The sequence below is a fragment of the Aspergillus chevalieri genome, chromosome 5 (genome assembly GCF_016861735.1).
Source record: "Aspergillus chevalieri M1 DNA, chromosome 5, nearly complete sequence".
In the NCBI taxonomy this organism is placed as follows: Eukaryota; Fungi; Ascomycota; class Eurotiomycetes; order Eurotiales; family Aspergillaceae; genus Aspergillus; species Aspergillus chevalieri.
Genome location: NC_057366.1, coordinates 73,492 through 90,711, shown reverse-complemented (window position 1 = coordinate 90,711; position 17,220 = coordinate 73,492). Strand labels below are relative to the sequence as shown.

General features: G+C 48.3%; 5 protein-coding genes across 5 annotated transcripts; 2 read left to right on the top strand and 3 right to left on the bottom strand.

Annotated features, from left to right (window-relative positions):
- Window positions 1-4,370: 4,370 nt before the first annotated feature.
- On the top strand, window positions 4,371-7,319 carry ACHE_50029A (uncharacterized protein; the record flags this gene model as incomplete). The annotated part of the gene is made up of 3 exons (XM_043279700.1): window positions 4,371-5,388; window positions 5,439-5,596; window positions 5,676-7,319. The coding sequence occupies 3 exons, from the start codon at window positions 4,371-4,373 to the stop codon at window positions 7,317-7,319; spliced, it is 2,820 nt and encodes a 939-aa protein (XP_043137353.1).
- Window positions 7,320-12,143: 4,824 nt separating this feature from the next.
- Window positions 12,144-12,779, bottom strand: ACHE_50028S (uncharacterized protein; the record flags this gene model as incomplete). Its single annotated transcript, XM_043279699.1, has 1 exon — window positions 12,144-12,779. One exon carries the CDS (start codon window positions 12,777-12,779, stop codon window positions 12,144-12,146), a length of 636 nt encoding a protein of 211 aa, XP_043137352.1.
- Window positions 12,780-13,417: 638 nt separating this feature from the next.
- Window positions 13,418-13,795, top strand: ACHE_50027A (tetratricopeptide repeat protein; the record flags this gene model as incomplete). Its single annotated transcript, XM_043279698.1, has 1 exon — window positions 13,418-13,795. The coding sequence occupies one exon, from the start codon at window positions 13,418-13,420 to the stop codon at window positions 13,793-13,795; it is 378 nt and encodes a 125-aa protein (XP_043137351.1).
- Window positions 13,796-14,508: 713 nt separating this feature from the next.
- On the bottom strand, window positions 14,509-14,736 carry ACHE_50026S (uncharacterized protein; the record flags this gene model as incomplete). Its single annotated transcript, XM_043279696.1, has 1 exon — window positions 14,509-14,736. The coding sequence occupies one exon, from the start codon at window positions 14,734-14,736 to the stop codon at window positions 14,509-14,511; it is 228 nt and encodes a 75-aa protein (XP_043137350.1).
- Window positions 14,737-15,871: 1,135 nt separating this feature from the next.
- Window positions 15,872-16,290, bottom strand: ACHE_50025S (uncharacterized protein; the record flags this gene model as incomplete). The annotated part of the gene is made up of 3 exons (XM_043279695.1): window positions 15,872-15,955; window positions 16,004-16,113; window positions 16,164-16,290. 3 exons carry the CDS (start codon window positions 16,288-16,290, stop codon window positions 15,872-15,874), a joined length of 321 nt encoding a protein of 106 aa, XP_043137349.1.
- Window positions 16,291-17,220: the final 930 nt, after the last annotated feature.

The window sequence follows — 17,220 nt, the reverse complement described above, 5'->3', positions numbered from 1 at the left end:
TTGTTTGCTGACGGTGAATGGTTGGATAAACTCATCGTTCTGAAGCGAAATTGGGACTTCATCTCGTCGGATTCCACCCACACGAAAGACTTTATTACCCGCTATATCAAGGGCCCAGGCTACTGAAAAGGAGCCATCGTAGCCTAGAAACAGGCCTTTTGCCCCCCGGGAGTCCATTTTATCTGTGGGGGCTTGAGAACCATGTTTATGGTACCAAATTGGGGTGCCAAAAGCCATCATCTCACCAATGTCTATTGGCTTGTTGAGCCAAGCTTCCATTGGGAGTTTATATTTGCTTGGTTTGACTCCAGGACTGCCTGCATGGGTGCCGGGGCCAAAATCGTGAAAGATGTTTACAGAAGTCGGTAAGTGGTTGGCCTTGAATACAGTATCCATCAAACATCGCAACCAGTATCGTCGTTCCAATCCAGAAGCATATAAAGCAGCACGAGTATGCTCTAAAATTGTTCGAATACCCCGTTCGCTCACACCATCTTGCCATGGTGTGTATGAGGTGGTTGGCTCTGGATGAATGCTTGCTTGTTCATATCGAGCTCGATTGGAAAAGAACTCATTATCTGCACGTACAAACGCGGGAGGTAAGCCTTGGGCTTTAAGCCAATCTATATGGCTGAAAAGAATGTCAACTAATCCTTTTCTATCACGCAGAGGAATCACCCAACGTCTACGTGTAGCATCGTCTGTGATCAACATGACATACTTATATATGCCATCACCCAGAGGCACTCCTATGTCATCGTCCTGGCCTAGTGTTCTACCACCGCCGAATAGATCAACATGTAGTCGCTGTCCGGGGCGTACAGCTCTAGGAGGCTCTCCAGTGAGCTTGTTCCGGGTCATTTTGCCTGCCATGCAATAGTGACAGGGAGTAAGCTCACGCGTCCCATCAATTGTTATCTTGCCTTTCTGATGAAGCCAAACTAAAGCCTGTTGATGAAGGTGACCTGTCCGATGATGCCATACATCTATCGGTGCTGGCTTTGGCCGTTGATCATCGGAAATTGGCATTCTTTTTCTCTGGATTGATTGGTTTGCTTTGGAAGGTGTCTCCCCCTTGAGCTAAATTTGAAGGTGTTTGCCCACCCTGGCGAGTAACAACTGCGCCAGTGAATGCTCCATTATTGGGTTGTTGGAGCACATACACACTATCAGAATCTCGTTCTGCGTGTGCTGTAGCCATCAAACGATCATCTGAACTCTTGATTATGAACGAAAGTCGTGAGTCATCCATGTAATCAATCTTAAATCCAAGTCTAACAAGATGGCTGAAAGACAGTAGGTTCTTTCGCTTGAAGGCAGGTACATATCGGACATTCTGGACGATGAATTTATCGCCGAAAGGCAACTGGATAGTTCCTACACCCATCACAGGATTGTCCGACTCATTCGGTAAGTTAACCTTGCTTGAATTCACCGGAACAAAGCTGATGAATAGGGATCGATCATGGGTGATTGTCCAGCCAGTACCAGTATCCAATACCCATTCTTCATCTGCTCTAGTGAGCTCATTGACATTTACCGAGTTGGCAGTACCATTTGATTGACTTTGTCGTCGATTATCTTCCGGTGGGCGTTCCGGCGGGCGTTTGTTTGGGTGTTTGGTCCAACATTCAGCCTCCAGGTGGCGTCCTTTCTTGCAATACGGGCATAGAGGTATGGAACTCCTGCCTGATTTGGAGGATCGCTTGGGCTGACTATCAGGTTCCTTAGCCTTACCCTTGTCGGTAATCAGTTTTTCTCGTGAAATCGGCGATCGCCAGGGGTCTTGTCGAAAAACGGTGAATTTCGCAGGTGTATAATTGCCTGAGGTAGGCGTCCGTGTCTGAGCTTCATACTCAGAAAGAACTTCTCGCACGTTGAGCATGTGAACATTCTTATGGCGAGAATTATTGAATAATGCATTGATGATTGGCTGCATAAAGCCTCGATTGGCTTCGCCAAGGATCAAAAGCACAATATCATGATAAATCTCGCTCGCTGAATAGTTACTATCCAGCAGGGTGTTCGATGTATCAAATAGATGTTTGAGCACGTCCATGTTGGTGTTTGGAGAAGGCATTGCCAATAATTCCTTATGGCGCAGAAGTCGACGTTCTGCATGTGACATGCTGTATATTCCATGGAGATGCCGGCCGATGGCATTTACAGAGGGCATCATTTGGAGGGCATCATGACTATGATGGCTAGGGATTGTACTGACTATTCGGGAAAATAAAAGATCAGAGCGGGCTCGCCATTTAGCTAGTTCAATCCGGTCCGTGCTAGGGGAACTGTCTAGCTGCAGTACGGCTCTAGCTCCTATTGTTTGAGCATCCCGAATTATCGCGCTTTCCCATTGTGCATAGTCCTCCCGTCCAGTAAGCTTTGTTGGAGTCGGCCAATGTGTTTGAGCTATCTGCCGAATTTCGCTGACTTCTTCCCGTTCAATAGATCGGGCAGTCAACTCTGGATCGTTTTGTACAATAACAGGCTGTGGAGAGGGTATAGCCTGCATTGGAGGATTTGGGGTCTGGGGTGCTGTTGCGTGGCCCCTTGGGTTTCGGTTCGACTCAGGTTGATGAGCCTGCTCAGTAGGGGGATGGACCGGCTGCTCCGGTTCCCTTTGGTGTTGTTGGGTCTGATTGCCCAAAATGGATTGCTGGATCTCATGCCAACGGGTCTCTTGTTGTTGGGTCTGGGTATCCACATATTCCCGCAACTGCGTTGAAAGAGTAGTAGAAATTGTCGCCTGCTGGCGAATCATCTCGCTCATCACCTGCTGTGTGACCGAAGAAACTATTGAACTGATGTCAATGGATGGTGCCTGCGTGGGCTGAGCCTCCATGGGCTGGATGGTTGCCGGCCTAACTGTGGACGGCGTCGATGGGCGGTCCCTTATCCGGGTGGCTGGGGTAGGTGTTTCAGGCACTCGCGCGCTAGATGGACCTGAACCCCCTACTCCATACGATGCCGAATTGGGTGTCATCATATGCCTTTGTGGGCTGTCGATGTTCATGTTGTCGCTCATTCTGGGCGTCAGACTAGCCTAGAGCTACAAAACGGTTCGTTCGGGCGTCTTCTATGCCTTGTGAACGGTTGGATGGCTTTTACACGTGTCCGCTTGCCAGGGCGGATTTCCGACTGTCTCGGTAGCGATTGAAGTGCGCTTTTCGGTTATAAGGGGTTGCAAAATCTTCGGTCTAATCAACGGGGAAGCTGTCTGCCAAACAGCGACGTGATTGGCTAAACAAGAAAGCGACGTCGAATTAAACGAGATTAAGCGAATACAGGCTAGCTCAGGATCCTCCCCTACCTCTATAGAGAAGATAGAGAAGGGCTCATAACCTGTAAATATGTGGGAAAGAGTAGTTGATTGGGTGGTCGGTCGTGCTGTCCGACCAGCTACCTAATTTGGCCAAACGAGGGCGGTAAAGAAGGCACGTGATCATCAGGTGCTAACAAGGGTTAGGGTGGAATCATTGGATAACAGTTGATGGTGGATATGCAGGAAGGAACAAGGATCAATTCGATATTTGGCAGGTCTATCACGTGATCACCAGCGTATCCGAGATACGCCAAGAACTTATCATGGCTATGAAGACAACATATCAACGACACGCTCGGAGCGTATCGAGGATCAGACCCGAGCATATCATGGATACGACCAGGAAGGATATATAAGGACACTCATTCATGTACTTAGTTTAGTTCTTCGCGATCAATTACAAGTCATTCAGCATTGGTTACCTTCTAGTTACTGACTCGTCCGCACTTAACCAACAACCCAGTATACGTACTCGGTTGGCCTTGTTTCTCTATTCGTTACCTTTACCGTTTCTATTTGTTGATTATCTTACGGAGCCTGGAGGGGGCGATATACCCATCAACACATACGACATACCGAACCGGACCCGGAGGGGCATTGAGCATACGATTACTTGGGAGACACTTAGGGTAAGTGTCCAGTCTCGAAATACAACTAACTAGAACCCTAGGTACGACACGAGAGAAGCCAGGTTGTGACAGTACAATGCTAGCGAGATTGTCAATTTGCCAGACAAGTTCAAAATCCCCCATTCTTACCAGTCAGTCTCTTAGAAAGGCATATATCTGCATCCATCATTGGCTACTTCAGTAAACAGTATGATGCTGGCGTCATGTACTACCCCTCCATGGGCGGTTATTGCAGCCATGTGGTTGGTCGGTGCAATTGCGAGGCTGCGGACAAACAACCTCACGCTTCCCATGACTTCAGCTCTATTTACCCTCCAGCTTCAGACGTTGATATCTTCGCCATCTAGTCGTTGACACAGCAAACCCTGCGTAAACCTCCGTTTTGAAATCTCTGATAACCCGCGCTGTTAGCTGAGATGCGCCCAAAAAGCCGGAATGATTTTGCGATTGCGATTATCTGCGCCCTTCCCCTTGAGGCTGATGCCGTTGAAGCCCTCTTTGATGAAACGTACGATCGGTTAGGCAAACACTATGGCAAACAACCAGGCGATGTGAATGTGTATATCAATGGAAGAATTGGCAGGCATCATGTGGTCCTGTGCTACTTGCCAGGCATGGGAAAAGGAAGCGCCGCAAGTGTTGCCTCAAGCCTACAGGTCAGCTACACTGGCATCCAGCTCGCTTTAGTTGTTGGCATCTGTGGTGGTGCTCCACCACCACCGAAGTATGATGAGATATTCTTCAGTGATATTATCATCAGTGACACTGTGATGGAATACGACTTTGGCCGACAATACCCTGGCGGTTTCCAACGAAAGACTGGTGTCAAGGACACACTTGGCAGGCCAGATCGAGAAATTCGGACTCTCCTTAAGAGCCTTCAGGCTTACAATTCCCGCATTGAATTTCAGAACCAGGTACTCCAGTATCTTCACACACTTCAGCAAGCGGGGACAAGGTGGCAACATCCTGATGTTGATGATGTTCTTTTCAAGGCTTCTTATCTTCACAAGCATCATGGGGAGACTTCTTCTGTCAAATGTTGCTGTTTGGAGAGTAATGTACTGGATAGTATTTGCCATGACGCCTTGGAGAAAAATTGCAAAGATCTTAGATGTGACAATGATCAAGTAATTCGTCGTCGAGAGCCCATCAAGGCAGCTAATATCTCTGTACATATTGGAACGATCGGCTCGGCTGATAAAGTGATGAAATCAGGACAACACCGTGATGCCATAAGCAGAAAGGAGGAGATCATTGGGTTTGAGATGGAGGGGGCAGGAGTGTGGGATAATGCTCCATGTGTTGTTATCAAAGGTGTGTGTGACTATGCAGACAGCCACAAGAGCAAAGCATGGCAAGCATATGCAGCAGCAACTGGAGCCTCAGCGGCAAAAGCTTTCTTGGAGTACTGGAGGCCTGTAAACCATGAAGGTCAGTGAACTACCTATCAGCAGAAGTCAGTTTCTTACTATGCTTTATAGATGCGAGCAAAAACCGTCACTTAATGATTCCCTTTGGAAGAAATCCACGTTTTGTGGGCCGCCACGATGAAAACCATAAATTAGAGGATTTGATCTCCATGCCTGACGGAGCAAAAAAGATTGCCATTACTGGGCTAGGAGGAGTTGGGAAGACACAGGTAGCTCTAGAGCTAGCTTACCGAATGCGAGACAGGGAACCTGAATGTTTAATTCTGGATCCCTTGCACCAGCAATGAGGCTGTTGAGCAGGCCTTCAGAGGAATTGCACAGGTGATAGGGATCCAAGATGTGAAGCCAGCGGAGATTAAAGAGTGTATCAAGGCTTACTTTAGCCAAATAGACAGGAAGTGGCTTCTGATCTTCGACAACGCGGATGATTTGGACATGTGGATGAAAGGCAGCAGTACAGCCTCAGCATTAAAGGACTTCCTTCCTTATAACACCCAAGGTCATATTATCTTCACCACTCGCAATCGAAAGTTAGCCGTGAAACTGGCATCGTCTGATGTGGTACATGTTCGCGAACTCGATGAAAAGGCTGGCATGGAATATCTGGAAAGGTCCCTGATTGAAGAAAGCCTGCTTCACAATCATCATGCTATGATTACCCTTCTTGAACAGCTTACCTTCCTTCCATTAGCTGTTACCCAAGCTGCAGCATACATGAACGGAAACGGGATAGGAGTGTCTGATTATTTGCTGCTTCTTCAAGAACAGGAGGCAGATGTTGTGGAGCTACTAAGTGAGGATTTTGGTGATGATGGACGCTACAAGGATGCCCAGAACCCAGTAGCCATAACATGGCTGATATCCTTTTATCAGATTCAGAAACTTGATAAACTTGCTTCTGACTATCTATCACACATGGCTTGTGTTGATCCACGCAATATCCCGGAATCCTTCCTTCCACAGCCGACATCAAAAAAGAAAATGATTGACGCTCTTGGGCTTCTAAGTGCATATTCTTTCATTACTATTCAACCTGGAAATGGGTCCATAACTCTACATCGCCTGGTGCATCTGGCAACTCGGAACTGGATGAAAAAGGCAGATCAATTTACACTCTATATAAGAAAAACAGCAGACCGATTGAGCGAGACATTCCCCCATAATGATCATACCAACCGACAGCTGTGGAGGGAATACCTGCCCCATGCGCTATTTTTATTGGGGGCAAATGAGTTTCAAGAAAATCAAGAGCAGTATGTTGACTACATAGAGAATGTGGGGACCTGCTTGGATAGCGATGGGAGATACAAAGAAGCAGAAAAGCTGTTAGTGCAGGTGATGGAGATCCGAAAACAGGTGCTAGGACCAGAGCATCCTTCCATTCTGACCAGCATGGCCAACCTCGCATCAACATACCGGAACCAAGGACGATGGAAGGAGGCAGAAGAGCTACAGCTGCAGGTGATGGAGACCTGGAAACAGGTGCTAGGGCCAGAGCATCCCTCCACTCTGACCAGCATGGCCAACCTCGCATCAACATACCGAGACCAAGGACGATGGAAGGAGGCAGAAGAGCTGTTCTTGCAGGGGATGGAGACCTTGAAACAGGTGCTAGGGCCAGAGCATCCCTCCACTCTGACCAGAATGGCCAACCTCACATCAACATACTGGAATCAAGGACAAGGACGATGGAAGGAGGCAGAAGAGCTGCTCATGCAGGTGATGGAGACCTGGAAACAGGTGCTAGGGCCAGAGCATCCTGATACTCTGAACGGCATGCACAACCTCGCATCAACATACTGGAATCAAGGACGATGGAAGGAGGCAGAAGAGCTGTTCTTGCAGGTGATCAAGACCCGAAAACAGGTGCTGGGGCCAGAGCATCCTGATACTCTGACCAGCATGCACAACCTTGTCACGGGCTCGGAATAGTAGATAAATAACGAACTGAATTCCTATCTAGACTATTGTAGCCATCGACGAGAATATCGAATCTGAAGAAGAAGAGAGAAGAGGAAATCTATCTGGATAATGAAGGGGTTTTTATAGAGATTGTTGACGACATGTCTGAGTAGCAGCATTCGTGATGTATCATCTCTTGCTGCAGTGTTAGGCCGTCATATATAAGCTGTCACATATGAGTCGTCACATAACCCTCCTCCTTAGGCGGAGTCTGTCCTCAGACTCATGCGGGTAGGTTGTCATCAGGGTGATCTTCCAGCTCCTCGACCTCATCTTCCCATGCTTTTATCCATTCTCGTAGGCGCTGAGGTGGTCCTGGATGTTCTGGGTATTGTTGGTGATAATCGCGTATGCGATGTGGAGAGCCCTTGAAGTTGGCAGCCGGGTACCATGTCCGATCCTCATCAAATCCTGTCCATTTCACCTGATACTGTAATCGACGTCGACACACGCGAGAGGCTAGGATCTCTTCCACTTCCCATTCGTGTTCATCACCAATGACTATCGGTTCAGAAGGTTCTACAACCTGTCCTGGCAACGGATCATCCGCCGCTCGTCGTAGCTTGTCAGGTGAGAACACAGGGTGAATTTTCATACTCTCAGGCAGTTCCAATTTGTATGAGTTGCCGACTTTCTCAAGAATCGGGAAAGGTCCAGCCATTTGGTTATCAAGCTTCTTATTCGGCCGATCTGTACGATAATGGCGAAGTGATAGCCACGCCCTGTCACCCACATCAAAGTCAATAGGGCGTCGTCGTCTGTCTGCTTGTCTTTTCTGTCGGTCCTGAGCTTGTCTGATTCGAGTGCCTATTGTTGACCATATCTTCTCCATCCGTTTAGTGGCATCCTGAGCTTGTTGGCGACTAATCCTCTCATCCCGAGGAAGGTTCTTCTCAATTGGCTTCCAGTCAAACGAGGTTCGGGGCTCATATCCACAGTCAACAAGGAATGGGGAGGCATTCGTAGATTCTGAGGGCAATGCGGCGGCAGCAAAATCGATCATCGGTAGCAGGTCAGACCAGTTGTCCTGGTGGTTGTTGATGAAGGGTCTCAACCGGTTGACAATGTGTTGATTTACAATCTCTGTCTGTCCATCCGTCTGAGCATGGTATGCTGTAGAAAGCTTCAGTTTCACCCCAAGGATCTGGCAGAATTCATTCCAGAATGATGACACAAACTGGGGCCCGCGATCTGACACAATAGTTGACGGGGGTCCTCTATGACGGTACACATGCTCGACAAATATACGCGCAACATCTTCAGAGGTCGCAGTCTTCTTGCAGGGAATGCTGATGGGTCTCTTGCTAAATCGGTCTACAATTATTAGCGCAGCATCGTACCCTTTCCGATCCACTGGGAAAGAGCGGAAATCCATGGATATATGTTGCCAGGGGCGTTCTGCAACAGGTAATGGCTGTAGGAGTCCTGGGGCACGATCCCGAGGATTCTCTGCTCTTCGACACTTTGAACAGTTTCGTACGTATCTCTCAACATCCCGTCTCCAGGTCGGCCAGTAATATCGTGATTTAACGAGCTGTTGGGTTTTGGTTCTTCCCGGGTGTGCGGTTGACACCTGCGCATGCACTTTGTCAAGTAATCGGGTGCGCAGTTCAGGATCATCATCAGGGACAAATAGTTGATTTCCTTTCAGCAGCAGCCCATCCTGCAACGTCCAATCATCCACTCCTTCCAGAGCCTTTTCACGGTATTCCTTTGCAGTGGACTCTCGGTTTGTCTTGAGCACCTGATCAGCTATTTGCAAGGTAGGTTCCAAGGCATTAATGGTTGGTCCAGTGTCCTTGGTCTCCAATGGCTGTTCAGTCGAATCTGGTTTCAGAAGGATCTGCTGACGATATTCATCCTTCCTCTGTACTTCAGTCATTGGTCGACTAAGGGCGTCTGCCAGGGTGTTTTCACGTCCGGGTCGGTATCGAATGAGGAAGTAGAATCGGGAGAGGAACTCAGCCCACCGGGCTTGTCGTGCGTTCAACTTCTTCGTCGTCATAAAGTATTCTAATGCTCGATGGTCTGTATAGATGTCAAAACGTTCTTGGAGCCGCAGTCCTTCTAGCTCGGCTCGCCACTCCTGTAGTGCGCGGATAATGGCTAGCATTTCCTTGTCGTGTATCTCATAGTTGCGCTCAGCATTGGACATGCTCCTTGAATAGTAAGCAACAGGGTACCAAAGGTCCCCATGCTTCTGGGAGAGTACCCCCGCCACTACTCCGTCAGATGCATCAGTCTCTAGCTTCGTCTCTAGGTCAGGGTGGTAGTGTCGTAGTATGGGGGCATCTGTTAGTCGCTTTTTCAATTCTTCAAAGACTTGCTGACATTTATCAGTCCAGGCAAAAGACACATCCTTCCTCGTCAGGTGATTTAACGGTTTCGCAATGCGGCTGTAGTCCTTGATGAACCTCCGGTAGAAGTTGCAGAACCCAAGGAACGACTGCACGCCGCGAACAGTAGTTGGCACTGCCCAGTTGCGGATTACAGCAGTCTTCTCTGGGTCAACTTCAATGCCATCTGTCGTCAGAATGAATCCGAGGTATTTCGTCCGAGTGACATGGAACTCGCACTTCTTGATGCTGGCCTGGAGACCTGCCGCACGCAGTCGTTCAAGCACCTTCTTGACATGAATCTCATGCTCAGCAGCGTTTCTCGAGTAAATGAGCAGGTCGTCCACGAAAGCAGTCACGAAATCGTCCAAGTAGTCCATGAGGGTATCATTGATGAAGCGCTGGAACGCCGCCGGTCCATTGGTGAGTCCAAAGGGAACCACATGATATTTGTACGTTCCATATCGTGTCCGAAAAGTGGTCAGATCCTCTGACTCCGGGTCGAGTCGAATTCTATGAAATCCTTGTCGTATATCCAGTTTTGTGAAGATCTTTGCACCACTGATCCTTTCCATCAGCTCATCAACCAGTGGGATGGGATATCGGTCCTTTCGGGTAATAGCATTCAACTTCCAGTAGTCAACACAGAGTCGCAGTCCACCTCCTGGCTTCCGTGCCATCAAGATGGGAGATGAAAAGGGTGCCGCGCTGGGTCCAATGAATCCCTTATTGAGGTTATCCACAATGTAGTCCCGTGCGGCCTCCAGTTCCTCTGCAGTCTGTTTGTACAAAGGGCTATAACCCACTTCTCTTTCCGCAGTCTTCCCATCTTCAAGTTCGATTCGGTAATCGTTCGTCCGTTGAGGGGGCAGCTCATCAGAGGCTGCCTTGGAGAAGACATCTGCATATTCCTGATACTGTTTGGGTAGTAGTTGTTGTACTAGTTCTTGCTCATCGTAATCCTCTTTCTGGCGATCCTTCTCGCGTTTCTCTTCAATGACACGGTCAATTTCAGACAGACTGGCAATGAAGACCTCAGTGTCCTTCTTCTGCAGGTGCCGTTGGAATGGTGCTGCTCCAATTGCTGCAATGTCAATTTGGACTGTCCGTTGGTTGGTCGTCTTCCTTTGGGGCTTCACATTGACAGCGATGGCGTTAATATCCTGACCCTGTAGGGCACGTGACATCTTGGCCATGTCTGAACGCCGGTCTGATTGCTCTTTTCGAGGTGCCCGATAGCGTTCCCTTCGTTCTTCCTTTTCAATTCGTTGGTCACGTCGCTCCATGTCAGCCTGGTGGGCAGGGTCGGGCTTAGGGCGCTGCAGGATCTCCTTTGGGGCCTCCAAATACTGCTTGCTCTGGATGTCGTCCAAGTGGCACCGTTGTTCCGGCCAGACCAATTTTCTATGTTTCACGTTCAACCAGACATCATGGCTATCGAACCACTTCCGTCCGATGATCATGTCATGTTGGCCCAAGTCGGCAATCAGGAAGGGCTGGTTCAGGAATCGTCGTCCGCCAACAAGTAAGTGGCAAACAATAGCATCAGTGATGGTTGAACCAGCTCGTCCATCGTACCCCTTGGTACCAATTGGTGTGTTAAGTCGTCTGGTGGGGATTCCAAAGAATTTCGCCAACTCTGTCGCTCGCTGTGTGTCCATGAAGAGGTAACCATTTGCTCCTGTGTCAGCTAAGGTAGTCAGGGGGATACTAATTCCATTGTAAGCTATCTGACTATTCACATTGAATCCTTGTCCTCCAATAAGTTGACTAAGATCCAACTCGCCTAGGTCGACACCATCTAGCCCCAGGTCGGAGACTTTCTCCTGGGCTAGACGTTTCCTGCTTCATCATCCTGTTCACTCTCAGGCGTCCTCTGCTCAAGCTCCTTCAGTTCTGGAGATGCCGTTCTGGTGGGACAATCCCGTGCAAGGTGGCCTTGTTCCTGGCAGTGGAAACAGCGGCCTTCCTTCATCATTTGATCACGCCCAGCACCATCTGCACGCGGAGCGGTGTTGCTAGTGCTTTGAGATAGGGCTGGTTCTTTCTTGACAGTGGTTCCAGATCGGTTGGCTCCCTTGTTAGTATCCTTGTTGGGAGTGAACGTTCGATTCTTCTGGGTCCGGTGGTTGATAACTTCAAGTCGGCTTGCAGTCTGCGAGACGGCACTTGAGAACTCCTGGAAGGTGCTCTCATGGATACTACTGAAAATGCACAGCTCCTGGAGCTTGGTCGTCAATTTGTTGTAGAGCTCGTCCTTCCAGTCATCCTCAGCAACACCTGCCTCAGCTGCAAGATAGAGGAATTCAGACAGAAAGTCATGGAACTTGTCGCTCGTCTTCATGTATAACTGTCGGAACTGGTGCTTTGCGGTGGTAACACGGTTCGGGTTGTCGTAGATCGTTCTCAGGTGATTGAGCATATCCTTCAAATCGGTATATGGGTTCATGACATCGTCTCACATACGGGGAGTGATGTGCTTTCGAGCCTTACCATCGCATCGACTAGCCACATATGCTATTCGCAGTTGGGACGTATCGAAGTGGTCAGCGTTGGCAGTGAGTTTCTGGTTCATCAGGAGGAGCCAGTCCTCAAATCGGGGTTCCTTGCCATCAGTGAGCATCGGAGGGTCAGGGATCTTGGTGGTCTTTCGGTTGATGGCCATTGGAGAGGCTTGACGACCATTGGTCCCATCCATCACCAGTCGGGCAATCTGGCTCCCAAATGCATCGCGTTCAGTCGTCACTTCAACAAGCTGCTGCTTGACGTCCTCAATTTCTCCAATCTTGCGGCGCAGAAGGGTGATTTCTCCATCCTTGGTTTGACAGCGGAGTTCTTCTTCAGCAAGACGGACCTTATGATCTTCAAGGCGGTCGTCATATCGTTTGTGAGTCACTTGAAGCTTATCATATAACCATTCAGGCTCTTCAGAGGCGTATTGCAAGAACTCCTCCAAAGTCACCATACGTTGTTCTTCATCCTCATCATCATCAATGAAGATGGGGTTCTGTCGGTTTTCTTGGCCGGTATCATTATCGTTCGTCTCATTTCGGTTGCCTCCAGTAGGGGCAACAGTGTTTCTCGTGCGAGGCATGTTGGCGAAGGTCGTTGTATCAATCGGTTATCGGTATCAATTCGGTTTCTTCAGTCGATCGGTATGGGGGACACGCTGCTATGGTTCCACGATTACTGGATCGAACCAATGAAGCAAACGTGTTAAGAAAAAAAAAAGGGCGAGATTCGATATTATGTCACGGGCTCGGAATAGTAGATAAATAACGAACTGAATTCCTATCTAGACTATTGTAGCCATCGACGAGAATATCGAATCTGAAGAAGAAGAGAGAAGAGGAAATCTATCTGGATAATGAAGGGGTTTTTATAGAGATTGTTGACGACATGTCTGAGTAGCAGCATTCGTGATGTATCATCTCTTGCTGCAGTGTTAGGCCGTCATATATAAGCTGTCACATATGAGTCGTCACAAACCTCGCATCAACATACTGGAATCAAGGACGATGGAAGGAGGCCGAAGAGCTAGACATGAAGGTGATGAGGACCCGGAAACAGGTGCTGGGGCCAGAGCATCCTGATACTCTGACCAGCATGCACAACCTCGCATTAACATACGGAAACCAAGGACGATGGAAGGAGGCAGAAGAGCTGCTCATGCAGGTGATGGAGACCTAAAAACAGGTGCTGGGGCCAGAGCATCCCTCCACTCTGACCAGCATGTACAACCTCGCATCAACATACCGAAACCAAGGACGATGGAAGGAGGCCGAAGAGCTGGACATGAAGGTGATGGAGACCCGGAAACAGGTGCTGGGGCCAGAGCATCCCTCCACTCTGAACGGCATGCACAACCTTGCCTATACTTTGAAACAACTGGGAAAGATCCCAGATGCCTTAACTCTTATCAAGAAATGTGCAGACCTCCGCAACAAAGTATTGGGCTTAGATCATCCAGATGCTATATCCTCGTCCAATGCCCTTAGTGACTGGGAAACAGCAGTGAGCCACCTATTAGAAAACCAGAAACAAACAACGAACTTCAGCGGACACCCTTCTTCCCCTGCCAATGCACACTCATGCCGCTCATCAAATTGAATCAGATTCAAAGCCTGTCGCAGGCGGCAAACGCATTCATGGATTTTTTTTAAGGACGATGATTTGCAATTATAACCTCTTACTCTATCTAAATTCGACAATGACTTATGATTCAAGGCTTGGCCAGGTTTTTCGCTGTAGTTAGCACTGCCGTACTTGATCCTATTCCTACTCTGTAATTGACATTAATCCTGTATAGTCTGGCGTGTCAGTCACAAGCTAGTACGGCATCCTTCGACTCTGCTTGCTGGAAGGGACGTTGCCTATATGTCAAGGGCGTCGAGGTATGACCTGAGGGGGCATGAGAAAAGATAAGACAGGAGTTATATAGGTAGTCCCATGTTACGTGCCTTAGATACTGTTCTGCATAGTTGCGACGAAGCTTCGAGAAATCTGTGTATTAAAGCTTACGTGAACAGTAAGACCAAGCTGAAGTTCTTTAGAAATTACAAAATTGGTCCTCAATCTGCGGTCCGTGTCAACACACAACGACCTCTTCTCTCCAATATTCGCCTCAAGGTGAATCTGATCAATGGTCCAATGAGCATCGAACTGCCGGCACATTTTGGAGCTTTGGTCTAGGAGCAGAGCGATAAGTGCGTTGATGACATTCTCATCGCCGGCAGCTCTGGGAGTCTCTTTTTCTTGGGCCCCAGGATCGAAGAGTTGTCTCCAGCAAGCGCCCTTTCGCTTGGGACCTCTCCTGTCTTGTTTTACTGACTCTGGATTCTTTTGCGATATTCCTGCTCCTTCTGTGCACGAGACGACTTCTTTGGCAGACGGCCACTGGCTACCGCGTCGTCTCCAGTGACCCTCGACCATTTCTGCTTGACATTACCCGTGGTAATCTTTTCTTGGAAATCCTTCGTAGGAATCCAGGATTCTGGCCAGTCGCGAGAGGATTCCTCGATGTCTTCGGGGGCTATGTTGTGTTCCAGCATATAAAGGTAATACGCATATAAAGGTACTGGAGCTCAGTGGAGCCCACGGACCGTTCCACCAACTCCCAATCCTGGCCTGTTATACCAAACTCCGCACAGCATCGTTCAAACCCCAACGGGTTCTTCAAAGCTGCGATGATGCGCGATAGCAGACGTACTGGGTATCGGTGGTGCTCGATCCCGACATCATCACATCTTGATCTAGGTCAAATAACTGTCCTTCCTTGCTACCAAACAGGCCCCGGAGACTAGATGTGCTTTCATGCCATCCAACCTTTTTTCCCCTTCCCAAAGATACGCTCACGGGTCTCTTTGGAGACACTGGGTAATGATCCCCGTTCGTTTTCCCATTGGCAAGTTGTTGTTTGGCACGATAGAAGTTTGTCTACACTATTAGCTTGAGGGATAAGACTTCGGATTGGTTTTTCTAATCTTACAGAAGCCCTTGTTGATCCCGTATATTGTCTTCCAGACATCAGGATTCCGTTACGCTGACTACATTTGACCCGATTTAGACATAGTCACCATATTTATTGTGCAACTTATATAATGTAATATCCGGACGATCTCGAGCTACGTAAACGAATCTCCAAATGCTTGAAGGCTTAGCAGTGAAAGGGCCCGGAACAGCGACAGCACCTGGAGTGAAATAGTTGCGTGTGGGGTGGATAAGGATGCCAACAATGATCAGACCCAAGATATACCCATTAGCAAACGCGACAATACTGGAAAGGAGAGCCATATTTGGAAGGTTCGTTGACTTTGATTGATTTCCGTATCTGGATCGGTTAATAAAGACGGTGACATTGATGTTCGTGGTTCTTGAGGAAGGTTAACAATGGCTTACATTCATGTATTTATTAACAACAACATAGCCTGATGCCAACAATACCACACAGGAGTCCACAAACTAGCACTTACATCTCTCAATAGCTATTTGTTCAGCGGAATTCCCTCCGCCATCTATTTGCGGGGAACCAGAAGCAAAGTTTAGTATACCCGAACGACCATGAGACTACGCTCGGTTAGGCACGCTGAAATGGAGGACCATCCTGCAGCTACAAGGGCTGGGCTTGACGGCATTTGAAACGGAAATAGCATTCATCAAGGCTATATCACCTGCACCGCTATGCACCTATGACTTTGTATTTTTATCGGCCACCGACTGTATATGAGAAGCCACGGATCCCAGGGCCGGGAGTGTGTCAAAAGCATGAGCCTGTAAGAGTTAGTGTGATGCCATACTATAAGGAATGTTGAGATGTACCTCCTTCGCTGTCACATTCTTTGCATCGTCGGTTGAGATCTCATTCGCAGGTTTGCTCAATACCTGCTCGGCTTTAGCTGCCCACTGGACCTGCTCTGGGTATTTTGTGTCTATCATTGTCAGTACCAACAAAGGAATACATCAATTTCTAAGGACATACCCGGTGAGCCGGCCAGGTCTGTGCTTTGGCTGGTGATGAAGTTGATTTCGTCGTCTCTAAGCGGCTGTCCATCCCGCCGTCTGGCATTGATCCGATGGCGGAATTGGATGGTATCCATGTTTTCCATTTTGAAGTCTTGAAGCGAGATACTTTATTGATATTGGAGTGTTGGTATACTTTTCAGTGTTCTGCAAAGAAGTTGTAGACGACGCATAAAACAAATATATATTTGCCATGCAGCCACTTAATGTCATATCATGATTGCGTTCATTGCCACGTGTTTATCGAACAGAATAGATACTCCGAAGACCTTGGTCGAGTTGAATTATTATCCACGGTCCCCTCGAGTTCTTGCCAACCGTCACTGTGACGTGAATGCGAAACCCCGGTGGTATAACGGGAGAATAATAAGTGTTGACCTTTGTCAACGAGGTCTTGAAATGTTTCCGGAATAAATCCTGCCGCCGCATTCTCTGTATGGAATGCTATTTCATGAAGAGATTCGTATAGGACGAGAGTGTCGCGGAAATGGTGAGGCGAAGTACTTTTTCCTGAAGAGGAAATGGCTTACACCACCTGCCGCCATGGCCACCTCTGTCCCCTTCTCCCTGGAACGGCTAGCCTCGCCTTGTCAATTCACACTTCAATCGACTGCCCACCTCCACCTGAATTCGGAAAGATGAAAAATGTGGTCTGCTCATGTGGCAGACAATCGCCACCTATCTCTGATTCTTTCGTGTCCAGCTAATCTTACGAGACACGTCTCTTCGTTCATAGTATAAGCAGCACCAACAGCTTTCCATATCAGGCTGGTCGCTGATAGGTCAGTTAGGGGCATGGTTTGAGGAATAGCGAGAGCTTTTGCACGACAATACGCGTCGCGAATTTGAGCCAACATTCCTAGCATAACCACGCGTTTGAGCCGGATAGCTTGTGATGCAATCCGTCATGATGAGCTCTTCGACATCAGGTTAGGTGATGATCACCACGGTCCTGTAGGCAATACTGAGAGCAGCCTGTACCTCGCGGTATGTTATCGGCAACTTGTTTATGTGAT